The sequence below is a fragment of the Aotus nancymaae genome, unplaced genomic scaffold (assembly GCF_030222135.1).
Source record: "Aotus nancymaae isolate 86718 unplaced genomic scaffold, 86718_ANA_hifiasm-v0.15.2.pri h1tg000032l_1, whole genome shotgun sequence".
NCBI classification, from domain to species: domain Eukaryota; kingdom Metazoa; phylum Chordata; class Mammalia; order Primates; family Aotidae; genus Aotus; species Aotus nancymaae.
Window position 1 is genome coordinate 841777 of NW_026988446.1, and position 16777 is coordinate 858553.

The 16777-nt window shown below is 47.0% G+C and overlaps 1 protein-coding gene across 1 annotated transcript; it reads right to left on the reverse strand.

Moving 5' to 3' along the window:
• Positions 1–2398: 2398 nt before the first annotated feature.
• LYPD8 (LY6/PLAUR domain containing 8) lies at positions 2399–15182 on the reverse strand. Its single transcript, XM_012472648.2, has 6 exons — positions 15146–15182; positions 11599–11701; positions 11095–11214; positions 8918–9082; positions 7493–7630; positions 2399–5075 (listed from the first exon to the last, which is right to left on the reverse strand). Exons 2-6 carry the CDS (start codon positions 11651–11653, stop codon positions 4837–4839), a joined length of 717 nt encoding a protein of 238 aa, XP_012328071.1. The 5' UTR covers positions 11654–11701; positions 15146–15182; the 3' UTR covers positions 2399–4836.
• Positions 15183–16777: the final 1595 nt, after the last annotated feature.

Consider the following 16777-nt stretch of genomic DNA (forward strand, 5'->3'; position numbering starts at 1 on the left):
GAAATTTTTTTTCCAATATAATATCATGTGCAGTGCAGGTCTTTTCTTTTGCCTTTTGGTAACTGTCATAACAGATTTTAGGGTATATCAAAATGATTCCTATACCATTAAGTTTTGGTTTGCTTAGGGAAAAAATTGAGATTAAAATAATTTTTTTAAATTAAGGTTATAACATTTGTGTTATGGGCTTTTAGAGTTATAACATTTGTATGGGCTTTTAGAGTCATTGTTACATCGAGTTACAGGGCTTTAATTCCTGGGTCTAAAAAGGACACCAAGTTCTGCTAAATCTTAAACACTGACAGCAATTAAATCCTCATCTTCAGGCCAGGTAGAGGAAGCCAGTCAAGATAAACTGCAATCCTGAATGCAGGGCCAGAAATTAAAGCTATTCAGCTCCTTAAGGCCCTGGGCCTATCACAGAAGAGGTGGGCATGTGAGATTTTAAGAGGTGATTAGAGATAAATAAGTTTAGTTTCTCCATAAATTAATCCTTAATGTCAAAGTCACATTGATGCAAGACCAACATATGGACCCTTGTGTCAGATTAACAATGTTTTCTTGAAGCATTAATCGACTCTTTAATAAAGGTTATAAAAATTATAAAAGGCTTATGGATGTTATATCTTATGATTAGGACTAAAATTTTATAGATTTTTAATAAAATATCAAGAAACAAATTTAATTGACTTAATGCTGTTTTTATTCGGGGTTTTTTTGAAAATTGAGTCTCCCATCTCAAATAATGAAGGTTTTCACCTGTTTTTGAAATCCTTGAGTTATCACTTTAGTTAAATCAATGACTTATTTTACAATGACCTGTAATATCAAGTGTTTTAAATTTTTGATATTTGACAAACTTTCCAAAATCAAGATACAAATTATGTCTTTTTCTGACCTAATTAATCCTTGTGGAGTTAAAAATGTACATTGAATATTTGTTTCTGCATTCTCTGTTCTGTTCCATTGGTCTATTTGTCTGTTTTCATGACATCACTATGCTGTTTTGGTTTGGCTTACAAGTGAGGTGGTGTGATGAGTCCAGCTTTGTTCTTTTTTCTCAGGATTGCTTTGGCTGTTTTGGTTTTTTGTGGTTTCATATGAATTTAAGAATTTCTTTTTCTGTATCTGTGAAGAATGTCATTTGTATTTTGATAAGGATTGAATTGAATCTGTAGATTGCTTTGACTAGTACAAATACTTTAATAATAATTCTTCCAGTCTATGAACATGGGATATCTTTCCATTTGTTTCTGTTTTCTCTTCAATTTCTTTCATTAGTGTTTTATAGTTTTTATCATAAAGCTCTTTCAACTCTGGTTAAATTCATTCCTAGGTGGGTTTTTTTTGTAGCTATTATAAACTGCTTTCTTGATTTTTTTCAGATTGTTCACTATTAGCAAATAGAAATACTACTGATTTTTGTAGGTTAACTGTGTATCCTGTTACTTTACTGAGTTCATTTAGCAATTCTAACAGTTTTTGGTGTAATCGTAAGGTTTCTCTAAATATAAGATCATGTCATCTGCAAACAAGGACAATTTGACTTATTTTTTTTTTCTAATTTGGATGTCCTTTATTTCCTTCTCTTGTCTAATTGCTTGGGCTAGAACTTCCAGCACTGCATTGAATAAAAGTGATGACAGTGAACATCCTTGTCTAATACCAGATCTTAGAGGAAAGGCTGGATGTTAGTTGAATGTTAACTGTAGAGTTGTCATATAGACCTTTATTGTTTTGAGGTGTGTTCCTTCTATACCCCATTTGTTAAGAGTTTATCATGAAAAGATAATGAAAGTGTGTTAAGTGAAATAAGCCAGGTACAAAAAGATAAATATTGCATGTTTTCACTCATGTGGGAACTAACAAAGTTTATCTCATGGGTATAAAGAGTAGAATGGTGGTTAACAGAGATTAGTAAAGGTAGGGGGTGGTTGGGGGATAAAGAGAGGTTGGTTAATGGATAACAAAAATACATTTCAATACAAGGACTAAGTTCTTGTGTTCAATAGCACAGTAGGCTATAATTTTTGTATGTCAAAATAGCCAAAAAAATAAAAAGATTTGTGATATTCCCAATACAAAAAAATTTTGATAAAATTCTGAAGTGATGAATATCCCAATACCTGGATTTGATCATTATGTATGATATGCATGTGTCAAAATATCACATGTACACCATAAAATATCGTGTGTCCAGGTGTTGTGGAGGGAATGCTCAAGTCAATGGATTGTGAGCAGGGTGTTGCCTGTCACTTCCAGGAGGGGAGAGTGGAGATGCCTGGGGCTAGAGTGGAGTGAGCTGTACAGAGGCCTAGGGGAACTGCTGGAGAGGCTTTCATATCTTCACTGGGGTGGGGGGTAGTTACATGGGCAAGTTTGTTGATACTCATCAGTCTGCACACATACATTTTATTGTATGTATATCCTGCATAAAATATAATTTTGTGGACAATTTGATTCTAAATAAAACAAACTAACATGGGCAAAAGAGCTTCACAAATTATAAAGCATTGTGGAAAGACAACGGCATTATTTGTCATTAGTCCAACCATATGGTGTGAGTGTAGAATTCTGCGGGGTTTCTTAGATATGGGAGCTTATCCTAGAGCCCAGGCTGGGCTTAAGGAAGAATTGTCGGTAAAGGGCTTTAGCTTAGGGACAAGGTATGAGACCTGGCTCAGGCACTGGAGGACAGGAGTCTAGAGTTAAGCATGAACAGCCATGAGAAATAAAAGGGTTAGTGGCACTTTGCTCAATTCTCTGCTCTGGGTAAGGAGGTGGGAGACAGTAATGCATGGACGTACATCTGTGGGGCACTAGTTTATCCTCCATTAATAGGATGAAAAACATCTACCCCTGGGCAGGTACCACTATTTCTGTTTCAGTTTCTTGCTGCCCTTTCTGCTGTCTTTCCACCTTCATCCTGTAGTCTAGGCAAGCTTCCCAGAATGGAAACCTAATCCCACTCTTACCCTCACTTACTATACACTGACTCCCCATGGCCCTCAGTCTGAAGCCAGAGTCATCTACAGTGTTGTGGAGACCTCCTGGGATCTGATCCTGCTTGCCCTTCAGGCAGCCTCCCATGTGACCCTCTGCTGTTACCCAAATATGGCACTGCCTCCTCACACCAGCCTTGAGCACTGGGGCTTCCGGAACAGTCAGCTGGTAGCGCAGACCATGTAGACAGAGGCAGAGAAGCCCCCACAGCAGTCTGTGAGGGTGAGTGAAGTGGATCGGAGATTATGAGACTGAAACAGAAGCAGCTATAACCTTAGTGAGGTTGGCACAGTCCAAGGGAGCTGAGCTGGGACAGTTCCTTCTACATCAGCATTTCTTGTGGCCTCTCCTCTTCCTAGTGTGCTTACAGAGTACCTTCTAGACTACAATCTTCTGCTGTTGACATTTACTCCTCACCAAGCTCTGTGCTAAGCTTCACAGGGAGATCTCACAACCCCATGTAGCAGACCTTAGCACTATCCCCATTACCCAGGTGGAGACACTAAGGCCCAGAGAGGAAAAGTCTCTTGCTCAAGGTTCCAGGGCCCGAATTATGAGCATAAGTGATGGATGCCACGGCCAGCCCTGGCCCCTAGGCCATTCTGCATAGCTCTCTGGGCTCTCTTTCTCTCTCTCTCTCTTTTTAATTGTCAGCCAGCTGCAGACAGAGCACTTAACTGAGAGTCCAGTGAGTCATGGGGGATGGTGGAACCCTGGGATAAAAGAAGCGTGACACCTGGTGGGGCACAGTGGCTCATGCCTGTAATCCCAGCACTTTGGGAGGCCGAGACAGGCAGATCACTTGAGGTCAGGAGTTCAAGACCAGCCTGGCCAATATGGTGAAACTCCATCTCTACTAAAAATAAAAAATGTCTAAAATTACAGTTCAAAATAAAACTCTGAAATAAGTAACAGTGCATGCGGTGATGGGTCCTCGGGGCACTGTCAGCAGTCCTGGCTAATGGTGACCCATATCAGTTTACAAAAAGAAATTTCTTATAGCAAACCCATGTTCCAAGTTCAGCTCAAAAGGCCCATCTTATTTACTAGACCTGGACCTCTGGGCATATTCGATTGAATGGTTTTCTTGCTCCCTTGGTATTTGATAGGGAGTTAGTTACTCTGTGCTTGATCAGAAGCTCTCTGAGGGCTGGACTGGGCCTCTGCAGCCACATTCCATTCTGCACAAGACAGAAAACTTCCTCAGCTGGGAATGGAGCTGGCTACCCGGTGAAGCCCAGACAGGACGAGTATGCTGGTCTGCAGCAGCCCCTCCAAACCCTCTTTGGGCCCCATTGTGATGGGACGCTGAGGTGACGTTGCTGTTTTCTTCACACGCTGTGGACTTCTGACCACAATCAGGACAACTGTTGAAGAGCCATATCTGGACAACACAGAAGGAGCTTCTGTGTGAGGGGATAGGGCAGGCTGGGGGCTCCTTGTGTGTGAGGGTGGGGATGGTGGCATGTTGGTCTCCAGGGTACAGGGCTGCAAGGTCAAAGGGCTGGCTTCTCAGAAGCAAGATGAGCAGGGAGCAGGGATCTCATCGAATCCCAGAAAGGAATGTGCACAGGTTTCAAAGGCAAGGACTCCACCTCTAGCCCAGAGGTGGGCGGTGATGCTAGAGGGCAGCTCCAAGGAAGCCCAGCCCAGAAGGCATCAGGACAGACTTGGGCAGTGAAGGGACCAGCGCTTTAATAATGCAGTAACAAGGCAGCTGTCGGCATTACCTGGAGATGTGTGACTCCCACTTACTGGGCAGTTAAACAGGATGGGTGGGGAAAGATGGTGGCAGCACCCCAGGGGTGCTGGGTGAAGCACAGCCCCAGGACCTCAGAGCAGCAGTCCCAGCAGAAGGAAGCTGGCAAGCACCAGGAAGTTGAGGGAAGCTTTGGAGCCCATGTTGTGGGAAGAGGCCGGTGTAGACATGGGAGTTAAGCTGTTTGCATCTGTACACTCGAACTTCCGAAAGATGACTCCTCCAACCGTCTTATTTTCACCAGACAGGAACCGACAGGTGGAGTTACTGACATCGGAACAGCCTTTCAGCACGAGACGCTTAGACTCAGTGTCTGTGAATACAAAGAGACAGTAGAGACTCCACTCAGTCCTCTGTCCTCCCACCCACGCCCGTTCTTAGTTGGTCACCTGCAGCGTGGTGGCCCAGTGACCGGCAAAAGCTGGTCTGCTCCTGAAACCCACGCAGGAAGAAGGAGCCTGCACGTCCAGAGTCAAGAACACGATGAGGTCAGAGGCCCAGACTCCCACCCACACCTAACCCTGGAGGAAGCAGACTGGAGGCGAGGGGCAAGCCCAGGCTAAAAGATGAGGGTCAGCACTGGCCCTGAGACTCACACCTGTGTGCCTGTGCAGCTGGCAGGTGAGAAGCCAGAACAGGCTCAAAAGGCAGTTCTCTGTTCGCAGTTCAGGACTTCCCTCTCCCCTTCCAGGGTCTGCTTTCAGTCCTCGCTCCTCTCTGGACCTGAGTTCTCCCTGCCTGAGTCTTCCCTGAGAAGAAGGAGAGGCCACTGGAGGGATGTAGGAGACCAGGGCACGTCTCTGCCATAAATTGGAGTTCTGCGATGTTTAATCATGTTTTGATATTCAGGTACTAGGAAAAGGCCAAGGGCATGTGCAAAGAAGATGTAATCCTGAGAGCAGCTACCATTTACTGAGCACTTACTGTGTGCCCACCTGCTCTGTCAGCTGCAATTCTAACAGCCCTGGAAGCTGCGCGCCTCAGAGGACAAGGGACTCAAGGAGGTGAACTGACTCCACCTGCCACTCGTCAGGGGCAGAGCTGCAATTTGAGTTCAAGGCTGGCTCTGGGACCAGGGAGGGTGGCTTCCGCCTGTAATCTTAGCACTTTGGGAGGCCGAGGTGAGAGGATTGCTTGAGGCCAGGAGTTTGAGACCTCTGGGTAACATAGTGACAACCTGCTTCTATAGAAAATTACAAAATTATCCAGGGCTGGTGGCACATGCCTGTAGTCCCAGTGCTTGGGAGGCTGAGGTGGGAGATTGCCTTGAGCCAGGAGTTTTAGGCAGCTGTGAGCCAGCGATGCCACCACTGCATTCCAGCCTAGGTGACAGAGTGAGATCCTGTCTCAACAACAACAAACGCTGACTCTAAACTTGCTTGGAAAAGGAGCAAGAAACCTCCAAATGCTGTTCTATAGCAAGCATCAGTGCTGAAGTTTTTGGTTTGTTTTGAGATAGAGTCTCGCTCTGTAGCCCAGGCTGGAGTGCAGTGGCGCGATCTTGGCTCACTGAAGCCTCCGTCTCTCAGGTTCAAGCAATTCCCCTGCCTCAGCCTCCCTAGTAGTTGGGACTACAGGCACACGCCACCATGCCTGGCTAGTTTTTGTATTTTTAGTAGAGATGGGCTTTCACCATGTTAGCCAGCCTTGTCTTGAACCCCTGACCTCAAGTGATCAGCCTGCCTCAGCCTTTCAAAGAGCTGGGATTACAGGCATGAGCCACCACACCTGGCCAGTGCTGAAGATTGATTTAGAGTGAGTTAGGAAGGTGTGTTTCATGGAACATTTGTACTTTTAAAAGAATGATCTTGGACAAAAGCAAACAAAAATATCCCTATATTTATGATAGCTTTAATTTGTCTGGCTTTCAGCTTAAGTCAAATCCTATGAGAAAAAAGAAAATCTATCCCTTTTATCAGACCTGGGAACCAGATAAGCAGAGAGAGAAAATCCTTCTGATGTCATGTTGCTCTAGACACAGCTTTAGAATTAAAAATCATAGCAGTTTAGACATCCCAGATATTTTAAAAGTGAAAGAGCTTTAAATGTATTTTACTAAGGGAAAGAAGGCATTTTGAAAATGCTACATACTGTATGATTTCAACTATAGTATAGTGTGGAAAAGGAAAACTGTGGAGGCAGTAAAAATATCAGTGGTTGGCCGGGTGCAGTAGTTCATGCCTGTAATCCCAGCACTTTGGGAGGCCAAGGAGGGTGGATCACGAGGTCAGGAGATCAAGACCATCCTGGTCAACATGGTAAAACCCTGTCTCTACCAAAAATGCAAAAATTAGCCAGTGTGGTAGCAGATGCCTGTAATCCCAGATTCTTGGGAGGCTGAGGCAGGAGAATCGCTTGAACTGGGAGGTGGAGGTTGCAGTGAGCTGAGATTGTGCCACTGCACTCCAGCCTGGGTGACAGAGTGAGACTCCATCTCAAAAAAAAAAAAAAAAGAAGCAAATGTCAGGAGTGGTGTGACGCATTTAGACAGATATGACTTGATTATAAGCCATGGGAGACTGGAGTTTGAGAGAAGCGCAGCCGGAGAAACAGCTCTGGTGTAAGAAGGTAAAACAGCAACTAGCTCACGGCCACATTAACAGCCTCTTGATTTCAAAGACATTACGACTCTGTCCCCCTTGTCCCACGACTCCCTGGTCCTTCTGTGTTAACCCAGAATTTACGAACCAAGACTCGACATGTTTCCGACTCAACTCCCACAAGACTCACCATTCTTCAAGTCGGCAACTAGAAAGACGCACTGTTCTCTTTCATAACATTTCCAGGGCTTCCCACTGCAGGAAGTTCCATTAGATCCATGACAGGCAGGGCACTCTATGCTGCTGGACACATTCTTCAGTGCAGGGTCTGGTAGAGTAAGAGTCATGACTCAGGACGGTGTTATCAGACAGAACATGGAAGGAAGGGGATGGTCAAGCCAATAAACCCCAAAGAGATCCCGAGAACGGAGGAATCGCATCCTTGGGAATCTCAGATATAGCCTGGAAAACACCATGTCCCCTTAAAATATTTACTACACACTCTGTAGATCTGACCTCACAGACTATCTCATCTTCACGAACTATGGCCCATTAATATGTTGGGGTATAGACCGGGAAAGGTGAGATTTTGAGCTAAAACCAAACTGTAGTCAACGTCAGCATTAGCTAGCCATTTTGAACACGAGCCAGCGTGTGACTGTTACTAACTCTCGCTCTGAACAAATGAACACAGGCCATTATTTAACATTATGACTAGAAGAAAAAAATGTACACTGAGACCAGTTCTGCTGTTCATTAACTGTGCTTTATGACCATGGCCAATAAACTTTGCCTTTTCAGCCATATTTTCTGTTCTTCAGAAAGAGAGCTGTGGTCTAGATCAGCAGATCTCAAATTATGGTCCAGTAACCCCTGAGTCCCTGAGACCCTTGCAGGGAGTACTGCAATGTTCAAACAATATTCATGATAATACTAAGATATTATTCACTTATTTTACTCTCTCTTGTGAATGTAAAGTGGAGCTTTCCAGAGGCTACATGATGTGTGAGACTGTAACAGACTAAATGCATAAGTTAATATGAGAATCCGGCTGTCTTCTACTAAGCCAGAAACTAAACACTTTGCAAAATGTATAATAACAATGCCACCCATCCCATTACATATCTTTCTTTTGGAAAATACAGTCATTTCTATGTAAAAACATGATTAATGTTGATGTGTAATGGGTTTTGGTTATTCTGGGGAACCAGTTACAATTTCTAAATTGTCTTGGCTTTAATTTCTAAGACAGTATGTATTGATAGATGGAGTTCACATAAATGAAAGTTCTCTGGGGTCCTCAATAATTTTTAAGTAACAGAGGGCCTGAGATCACACAATCTGAGAACGACTGATGGGCACTAATAATGCCCCTCACACAGCCTGAGCGCTTATAGCGTCTGTCTTCACTAAGAAAGAGGGGAGGCTTGGCGGAAGCGCTGGTTTGCCCCGTCTGCTTCCTACACAATTGCTGTAAGTCAGGTGTTAACGCCATCTGGATATGCCCTCAAGTGCCTGCACTTGCGATGTCCCCCCGAGGGAAAGGAGAACAGGTGAAAAAGGGAGAGCCAGGGCTGGGAGGACACGGGAGGCTGCCCGCAAGGCCAGCACCCACCCAGGGCATCGCTGGTGCTGTTACAGTCCTTTCCTTGGCAGCACTGGCTCACAAAATGAAAGCGTTCTTCAGCAGACACGTGGACAGTGAAGGCTGTAACATGGGCCTCCTCGCTGCAGTTCTCCGCGGAGCAGGACAAACTCTGGTATGATCCGGTTGCTCCCTCTACACAAAGACAAACACAGACTGTCAGCCCCCGGTAAGGAGCGGGTGTGGGGAGCGTGGGGACCCTGAATTGCAAGTGCTTCAGGCAAAGGCAGAAAATGCAACCACAGCTCAATGCAGTTTTAAAGACACTGCAGAGGGTTTTCTGGAAATAGTAATAATAATAATAATTCTTCCCCATCAGGTAGCTCCTTCTTTCAGTAGGAGACTATGAGAGGTGCAGGTAAAACTCCAGGCAAAAGGCTGATGGGAGCCTGAAAATGGGTGATCCAGGTGGACAGCCCCTGAAGCCACTAGGAAGTCTTAAGACCTGTGAAAATGATCAAACAGACGTGACGAGCCTTATGTGCAATACGACATCCCCAGTTCCTGCCTAAAAATTGAACCTGAATCCAGTCAAGCTTCTAGCCAGAGCAGTCTAATATGGTAGCCACTAGCTATTTGTACCTATTTAAATTTAAATTTTATTAATTAAAATCTAATCAAATTTAAAATGAAGTTCCTCAGTCATAGTAGCCATATTTCAAGTGCTCAGTAGCCATATGTGAGTACAGTGTGGGACAGTGTTACTGTAGATAATCCATCACTGATCCCCTATACAAGAAATACTGAGAACAGGAGAACAAGTTAAATGATATCCTAGGAAGCAATCGAGCACAACTAGAAAATGGGACAGCTGCAGGCAAATGACCCACTTCTCCAACAAACAATAGAATTGAACACAAAATGACGGAAGCTGTTATAAAACAAATTAGGCTTAACAGACCGAACAGCAAAATGCAATGCGGGGATTTTGCTTGGATCCTAATTCCACACACAGACCATATCATGACATGTCTGAAACAACTGAGAAATGTTTAAGATGGCCTGGGTGTTAGAAGAAATTAAAGAGTTACGGCTAACTTTCTTAGTTATGAATGTGTCTTAGTTCATTTTGTGTTGCTATAACAGAATACCATAGATTGGGTAATTTATAAAGAAAAGAAATTTATTTTTTATGGTTCTGGAGTCTGGGAGTACAAGATCAAAGTTCCAGCCTCTGGTGAGGACTTTCTTCTGCATCACCCCATGGCAGAAGGGCAAGTGAGGGAAAGAGAGAGCCAGACTCCCTTTTATCAGGAACCCACCTCCATATTAATGTTTATCCATTCACAAGGGTGGAGTCCTCATGGCCTAATCACCTCTTAATAAAATCACAATGGCAATTAAGTTTCAACATTAGTTTTGGAGGGAATATCCAAACCATAGCAGTATGATAGTCACGTAAAAAAAAAAAGTATTATCAGAGACACATAGTGAAGTATTTACGGAGAACATGACAAATGACATGTACATGCACACATTATAGAAATATCAATATGTATATGCATATTTATACAGTTTAAAATACTATAGCCAATAATACTGTATTAAAAAAAAAACTGTAGCCAAAAAATAGCAAAATGTTAGTAACTGCTGACATAGGGTAGTGCGTTATATTCTTCTTCCTACTTTAAACGTACATAAAGTTGTTTGAATGTGTCCATTATAAAAGAGTGAAGAACCCTAAGTGCTCTGAGAATGAGCTAACAGTAATGGTTACAGTCGACACACCCTGTGCGGAGCCGTGAATGAGGACAGCGTGTTTCATCTAGAAGAGGAGGAACCAGGAAGAGAAAAAGGGGCGGGAAAAGGAAGGATGAAAACGCCCTGAGCAGATCTGCCCGGTAATTTAACTAGGAGCCGCCCTGGCGTCTCACAACCACTTATATGTGTCCAGAGTGAAGCTCTGTGATCAAGGGCAGCAATTCCAAAACATGTCAGGGTTTCCTGTCTGCACTGTCCCTGCGTTCCTGTCTGGCTCCTGCTTGTCTCAGCCACGTGCTGTTGCTCCTGGGAATCGCCTCTGAAAGTTCCTCTCCCCTCGCACAGCACGTCCCCATCTCCGCCTTTCTTTCCTCCCTGGTCATCCCCTCCAGCTCCCTCCCACTGCCAATCCCAGAGGCAGGAAGGACACACACACCCAGACTCACCTAAGGAAGAGTTGGCGGAGGAACTGATACAGCTGGTGTTGGCATGTGAGGGACATTCGGTGGCAGTGCTGCTGACGCAGGACCTTCCCCATGAATTACACTGCACACAGCTCAGGGACTCTGAGGAGACAAGATACCAACGTCTGTCAACTCAGTAGACATTTGTAGAGCACACTCTATGCCAGGAAAGCACTGCTCCCACCTTGCAGTAAAAGACACAGATGGGGTGGCATCCCTGCCCTCTGGGGATCCCCGAAATTGATGCTATGAGATGGAGCCACCCTAATTAGTTTCTCCCGCTGCTCACTATTCCCCAGTGGAAAGATCCGACCTTGAACAACAGTACGGAGTGCCCCATTGAAAGCAGGCTGCACAGATAGGTCCCCTGGTCCTCACTGACCACAATGTAACACGTGAGGCCCTCAGGGCTTTGAGAGCCAGAAGACACGGGTGAGGCGGAAAAGGGGGTCTCCATTTTAAAGAGGGGCCCGTGACTTCTCTTACCTACAGTGGAAACCAGAAGCACTGCCGTGAGACCAGCAATGAGGACGCCCTTCATGGCGCCGGAGCTGACTTCTCCCAAGGATGGGGCCACGGAGCCTCAAGCCTGAAGAGACACAAAGAAGGCAGCCCTAGGGCCTGGGAGGGCGGCCTGTCATCCCCTGGCAGTTTTAATCACATGGTAACAAGCCCAGTACTCAGTCCATCCTTGTGGCAGAAAGAATCAAAGTCCTGAGCTGGGAGTGAGCAGCTGTGACACAGATTCCAGCCTGCCCCACACAGAAGTCCAAGCTTTCTTAATCTCAGCCTGCAGAAGCATCTACGCATGGATTTGAAACACAGCCAGGGGGCATTTCCCCTGGAGCCAATTCAGTTGCAAAAATGTGCAGGCAGATTAATTTTTAGTTTCACTGGAAGAGGAAAAGCTGGCTGGGGTCTGTGCCCCTCTCTCCCCCAGAGCACGCCGGCCCTCCTCCAGCCAGCTGCTCACTCATTCACATTTTACACCTAGAGTTCTGTTGCTGCCACCACCACCACGATAGGCAGACGCCTATTGAGCATTACTCTGTTCCAAGCACTTTATAGGTATTAATTCATGTAATTCATCTACTGTAGCAGCAGGTACTATAATCAGCATCCCAGCCTTAGAAGGGTTGGGTCATGCACTCAAAGTCGAGGTCTTACTTCTGGGAGGTATCAGAACTGGAGTTTAGCGTCTGTCCCTAACCGCCAGCGCACATGGGCTTCCACTGCTCCCAGGGTCCTCGGCCTGGACACACTGAACCTGCAGCACTAAATCAGAGTCCCCAGTGCACTTCCGGGTCGTGTGTCACCAGCCTCTCTGCACCTTGCGTTCCCTGCCTGCAGACTGTCTGAGTTATAGACCTTTGAGGATCGCTAAGGTTTGGTTGTATTCGTGAGAATTCTGAATGAGAACTCGCAGAATTTCAACCTGCTTGTGTGTCAAAGCAGCAGGTGTCTGGCTCTGCCCTGAGAGCTTCTGAATCATTATCTCGTCTCCTCTGTAAACAGTTGCTGTGAGCCACACACGGCTATTTATGATTCTTCCAGGTTAGATAAAGTGAAGCATTCTGTTTCTCAGTAGCACTGGCCACATTCCAAATGCCAAGGGGCCACACGTGGCTGGTGGCTGCTGTATTGGCCACTGCAGGCACAGGACATTTCCATCATTGCGGAGAGGCGCACTGGACGGTGCTGTGTTACAGAGGCCATCACCCCCTCCACCTCCACAGGTGTGAAAACTGCAGCATGGAGGGATAACAAAGTGACCCAACTCGCTCAGCTGGCAAGGGCCAAAGTCACTGCTCTATTCTAGGGTCTCCCAGCTCCAAAGGCTGCACCATAATAGCTGCTACTGACTGAGACGGAATAGCCTTCATCTGGAAGCCCCTGCTCCCACCTCAACACACACGCACATCACACCACACAGACACACACCCCACACCCCATACGTCACACACACCACACACACCACTCTCACACATCACAGACCACACAAACCACACACACACCACACATACACCACATCACACACCACCCACACACCACTCACACACACCACACACATCACACACATCACATCACACCCCATACATCACACACATCACACACACACATCACACACCACACACACCACTCTCACACATCACACACCACACAAACCACACACACCCCACACATACACCACATCACACACCACCCACACACCACTCACACACACCACACACATCACGCACATCACATCACACACCACACACACTACACACATCGCACACCACCCACATACCACTCACACACACCACACACCCCACATATCACACACACACTGCACATGCACATCACACACCACACACATGCCACACAGCACACAGCACACACACACCACATCACACACCACACACACATCACATGTCATACACATCACACACACACAATACACACATACCATACATCAAATGACACATCACATATCACATGTCACAAACACCACACACAGCATGCCACACACCACACACATACACCACATACACAAGCACTACACTACACACCACACACACACCACACATACACCATACCACACACACAGCACACACAGCACACATCACATGTCACACATATTACATACATGCTGAACACACACAACACACATTACATGTCACACACAGCACACATCACATACACAAGCTTCACACTACACACCACACATACCACACACAAGTCACACACTTCACACACACAACACACCATGCACTAAACACATCACACATACTACACAAATACACCACATCACACACCACACATCACGTCACACACATCATATACACACAACATACCACACACCTTGCACACATATCACACACACACACATAGCACACATAGCACACATACACCATATGCCTCCACACACAGAGACACATACACACCACCCACATGCCATTTATACCACATACCACAAACATTACATACACACACATCATATACACAATACACACACCACACACAAACACCACACACCCTACTGTGACACCCTGGTTGACTTATTGGGGATTGGTAAAAGGAAGGGAAACCAGCCGGTCAGGAGAGAAGAGGCCCACACGTGGCGCCAGCAACCCCACCACTGAGATAAAGGAGGGTAATAAAGCCCGTCTGGAGCTTGCAGCAGACGTGCGCCAGCCCTGCACCCTGCACACCTGCTCATCCCTCACACCTGCTCATCCCTCCAGGCCAGGAACCCCAGCTGCCTGCTTTTCTCTTCAGTAGGAAGAGAGTTTCAGGGGCCCGGCCTTCGTGGAAAGGGCCTCTCAGGTCTTACAGTGTGATGGAGGAGGAGAAAGGAGATGAGATGAGATGAGGTGAAGGCAACCCCAGCAGCACATCACGTGCACAAATCATCTCAGCCTGTAGTGAAGACCTGGTAACTAGCCTCATCTTCAGGTAGAAATGACGGACGCCCAGAGAGGTCAGGACCTGGCCCAGGGGCACACAGCAGAGAAGCAGAGCCCGGGAGTGGCCCCATAACAGGACCCAGGGCCATGCTCACCACCTCTCTGAGTAAGAGGGACCAATGAAGCTGGGGTCCAGGCAGGGGCCCCGTGTGGAACATGAGACATGGCACCTGATGCCCTTTCGCTAGGTACTTCCCACTTGCAAAGTTCCACTGTTGAATCTTTCCAACAGCCTAGCAGGGTCCTGTTACAACTGCTGTCATCTTCTGCACAGAAAGCTGGAGCTCAGAGAGGCTATGAGGACACAGTGCCACACAGAATGAAGGAGGTCACACAAAGAATGGTGCACAGAACACACACACAGTACACACAGACAACACACAGAATAGCAGATGGCAAAAGAACAAGAAAAGCATGTTCCCAGCCCACATCCTCCCTGCACTCCAGACTTCCCTCTCCTGAGCATGCGATGGCCCAGGGCAATGCCAGAGGAACCACAGGAATGCCCGGGACCTGGCCCTGAATGCCCTCCTGTGGCTTCAGCTTCTCCCAGGGCTTGGGCCCCAGCCTTGTGGTCCTCTCACCTTCTGGATCTGGCCTGGTGACTGTCCTACAGAAGGTGGATCCTGGCAGAGGCTTAGAACTGGTGTGGGAGAGGCCTTATATAGCAGCTGGCTGTGCAATCAAAAGGACAGCTGTCTTCTGGGGAGGGACCTCTGTGTCAGACAGGCCAAGGCTTCTGGCTGTCAGACTGTGCCCGGCCCAACCGTATGGCTACTGGGCAGCTGATGTCCTCTCTGAGACCTCTAGGAATTGGGACACCTTTGCACAAGGCATCCCTTTGGCAAAATGTAAACAGGAGCAAGGTATCTTCCAGCATTGGCTGTGGCCTTCTAAGTCAATTCCATGGCCTGCTAATGACAAGCATCACGTCATGACAACTGAGTGGCAATCCCCATGATTAGCCCATTTATAGATGAGAAAACCAAAGCCCAGAAAGAGAAACATGAGAGATGCTCATGGGCACACACTGGGGCAGGGGCCGAACTCAGAGCTCACAATCAGTCTACACGGGGGGTCTGTGTAACTCAGGAGAGGGGCTCCGGTTCCCAGGGGCAAGTGCCTCAACCTTGTTAAATTTGAGGGTCCTCCAGCCACGGCGAGTGTGGACTCACTGTGCAGCCTCATAGTGTGGTTGGTAGAGGAGCCGTGAAGGTCAGCCCCACCCGCAGTGCGCTCTGCACACCAGGTGAGGGCCCGCAGCGGTGCTCAAGAGAGATTTCTGGCCAGGTGATCTGAGCAGCTGCTGGTAAGAGCCCAGGTCAGGTGAACTGAGGTCTCTCTGTGTTAGTCAGGCTCTCTAGATCACACGATCACAAGGTGAAGTCCCACAACAGGCCGTCTACAAGCTGAAGACCAAGGAAGCCGGTCCAAGTTCCAAGCCCTCAAAAGTAGGGAAGCTGACAGTGCAGCCTTCAGTCTGCGGCCAGAGGCCCGAGAGCCACTGTCAAAACACTGGGGTGGGCCCAAGGGTCCAAAAGCTGGGGAACGTGGAGTCCCACGTTTGAGGGCAGGAACCCTCCAGCACGGAAGAAAGACGGAGGCCAGAGGAGTCAGCCGTTCCTCGGCCTGCTTGTATCCTGGCTGTGCTGGCAGCAGATTAGAAGGTGCCCACTCAGACTGAGGGTGGGTCTGCTTCTCCCAGTCCACTGGCTCATATGTTAGTCTCCTTTGGCAGCACCCTCACAGACACACCCAGGATCAATACTCTGCAATACTTTTCAATCCAATCATGTTGACACTCAGTATCAACCATCACACTCCCCAGTCTCCTCACATGCTGCCATGGGTGCGCCTGGTTTTGAGTGTGGACTTGAGTCTTTCCACTGTCCTGCCACTTTACACACACACACACACACACACACACACACACACACACGGTGGGGGTGTGGAGAGCCCACTTGGCCAAGGATGCAGAGGTTGAGGAATACACATCATTCCAGTATCCCCAGCCTGCATTTCAACCTTGCAGTTCCCTGCTCTTGAAAATACCCCTTGGGTCAGGGCGCCATGGCTCACACCTGTAATTCCAGCACTTTGGGAGGCTGAGGCGGGTGGATCAGGAGTTCAGGAGTTCAAGACCAGACTGACCAACATGGTGAAACCGCCATCTCTACTAAAAAATACAAAAATTAGCTGGGCATGGTGGCTCATGC

Excerpts from the sequence above, each read along its gene's own strand:
- LYPD8 (XM_012472648.2), bottom strand. The coding sequence starts at position 11,653 with ATGAAGGGCGTCCTCATTGCTGGTCTCACGGCAGTGCTTCTGGTTTCC. Across the intron at positions 11,215-11,598 it reads GCTTCTGGTTTCCACTGTAG|AGTCCCTGAGCTGTGTGCAG; the intron begins GTAAGAGAAGTC and ends TTGTCTCCTCAG. Across the intron at positions 9,083-11,094 it reads CTCCGCCAACTCTTCCTTAG|AGGGAGCAACCGGATCATAC; the intron begins GTGAGTCTGGGT and ends GTCTTTGTGTAG.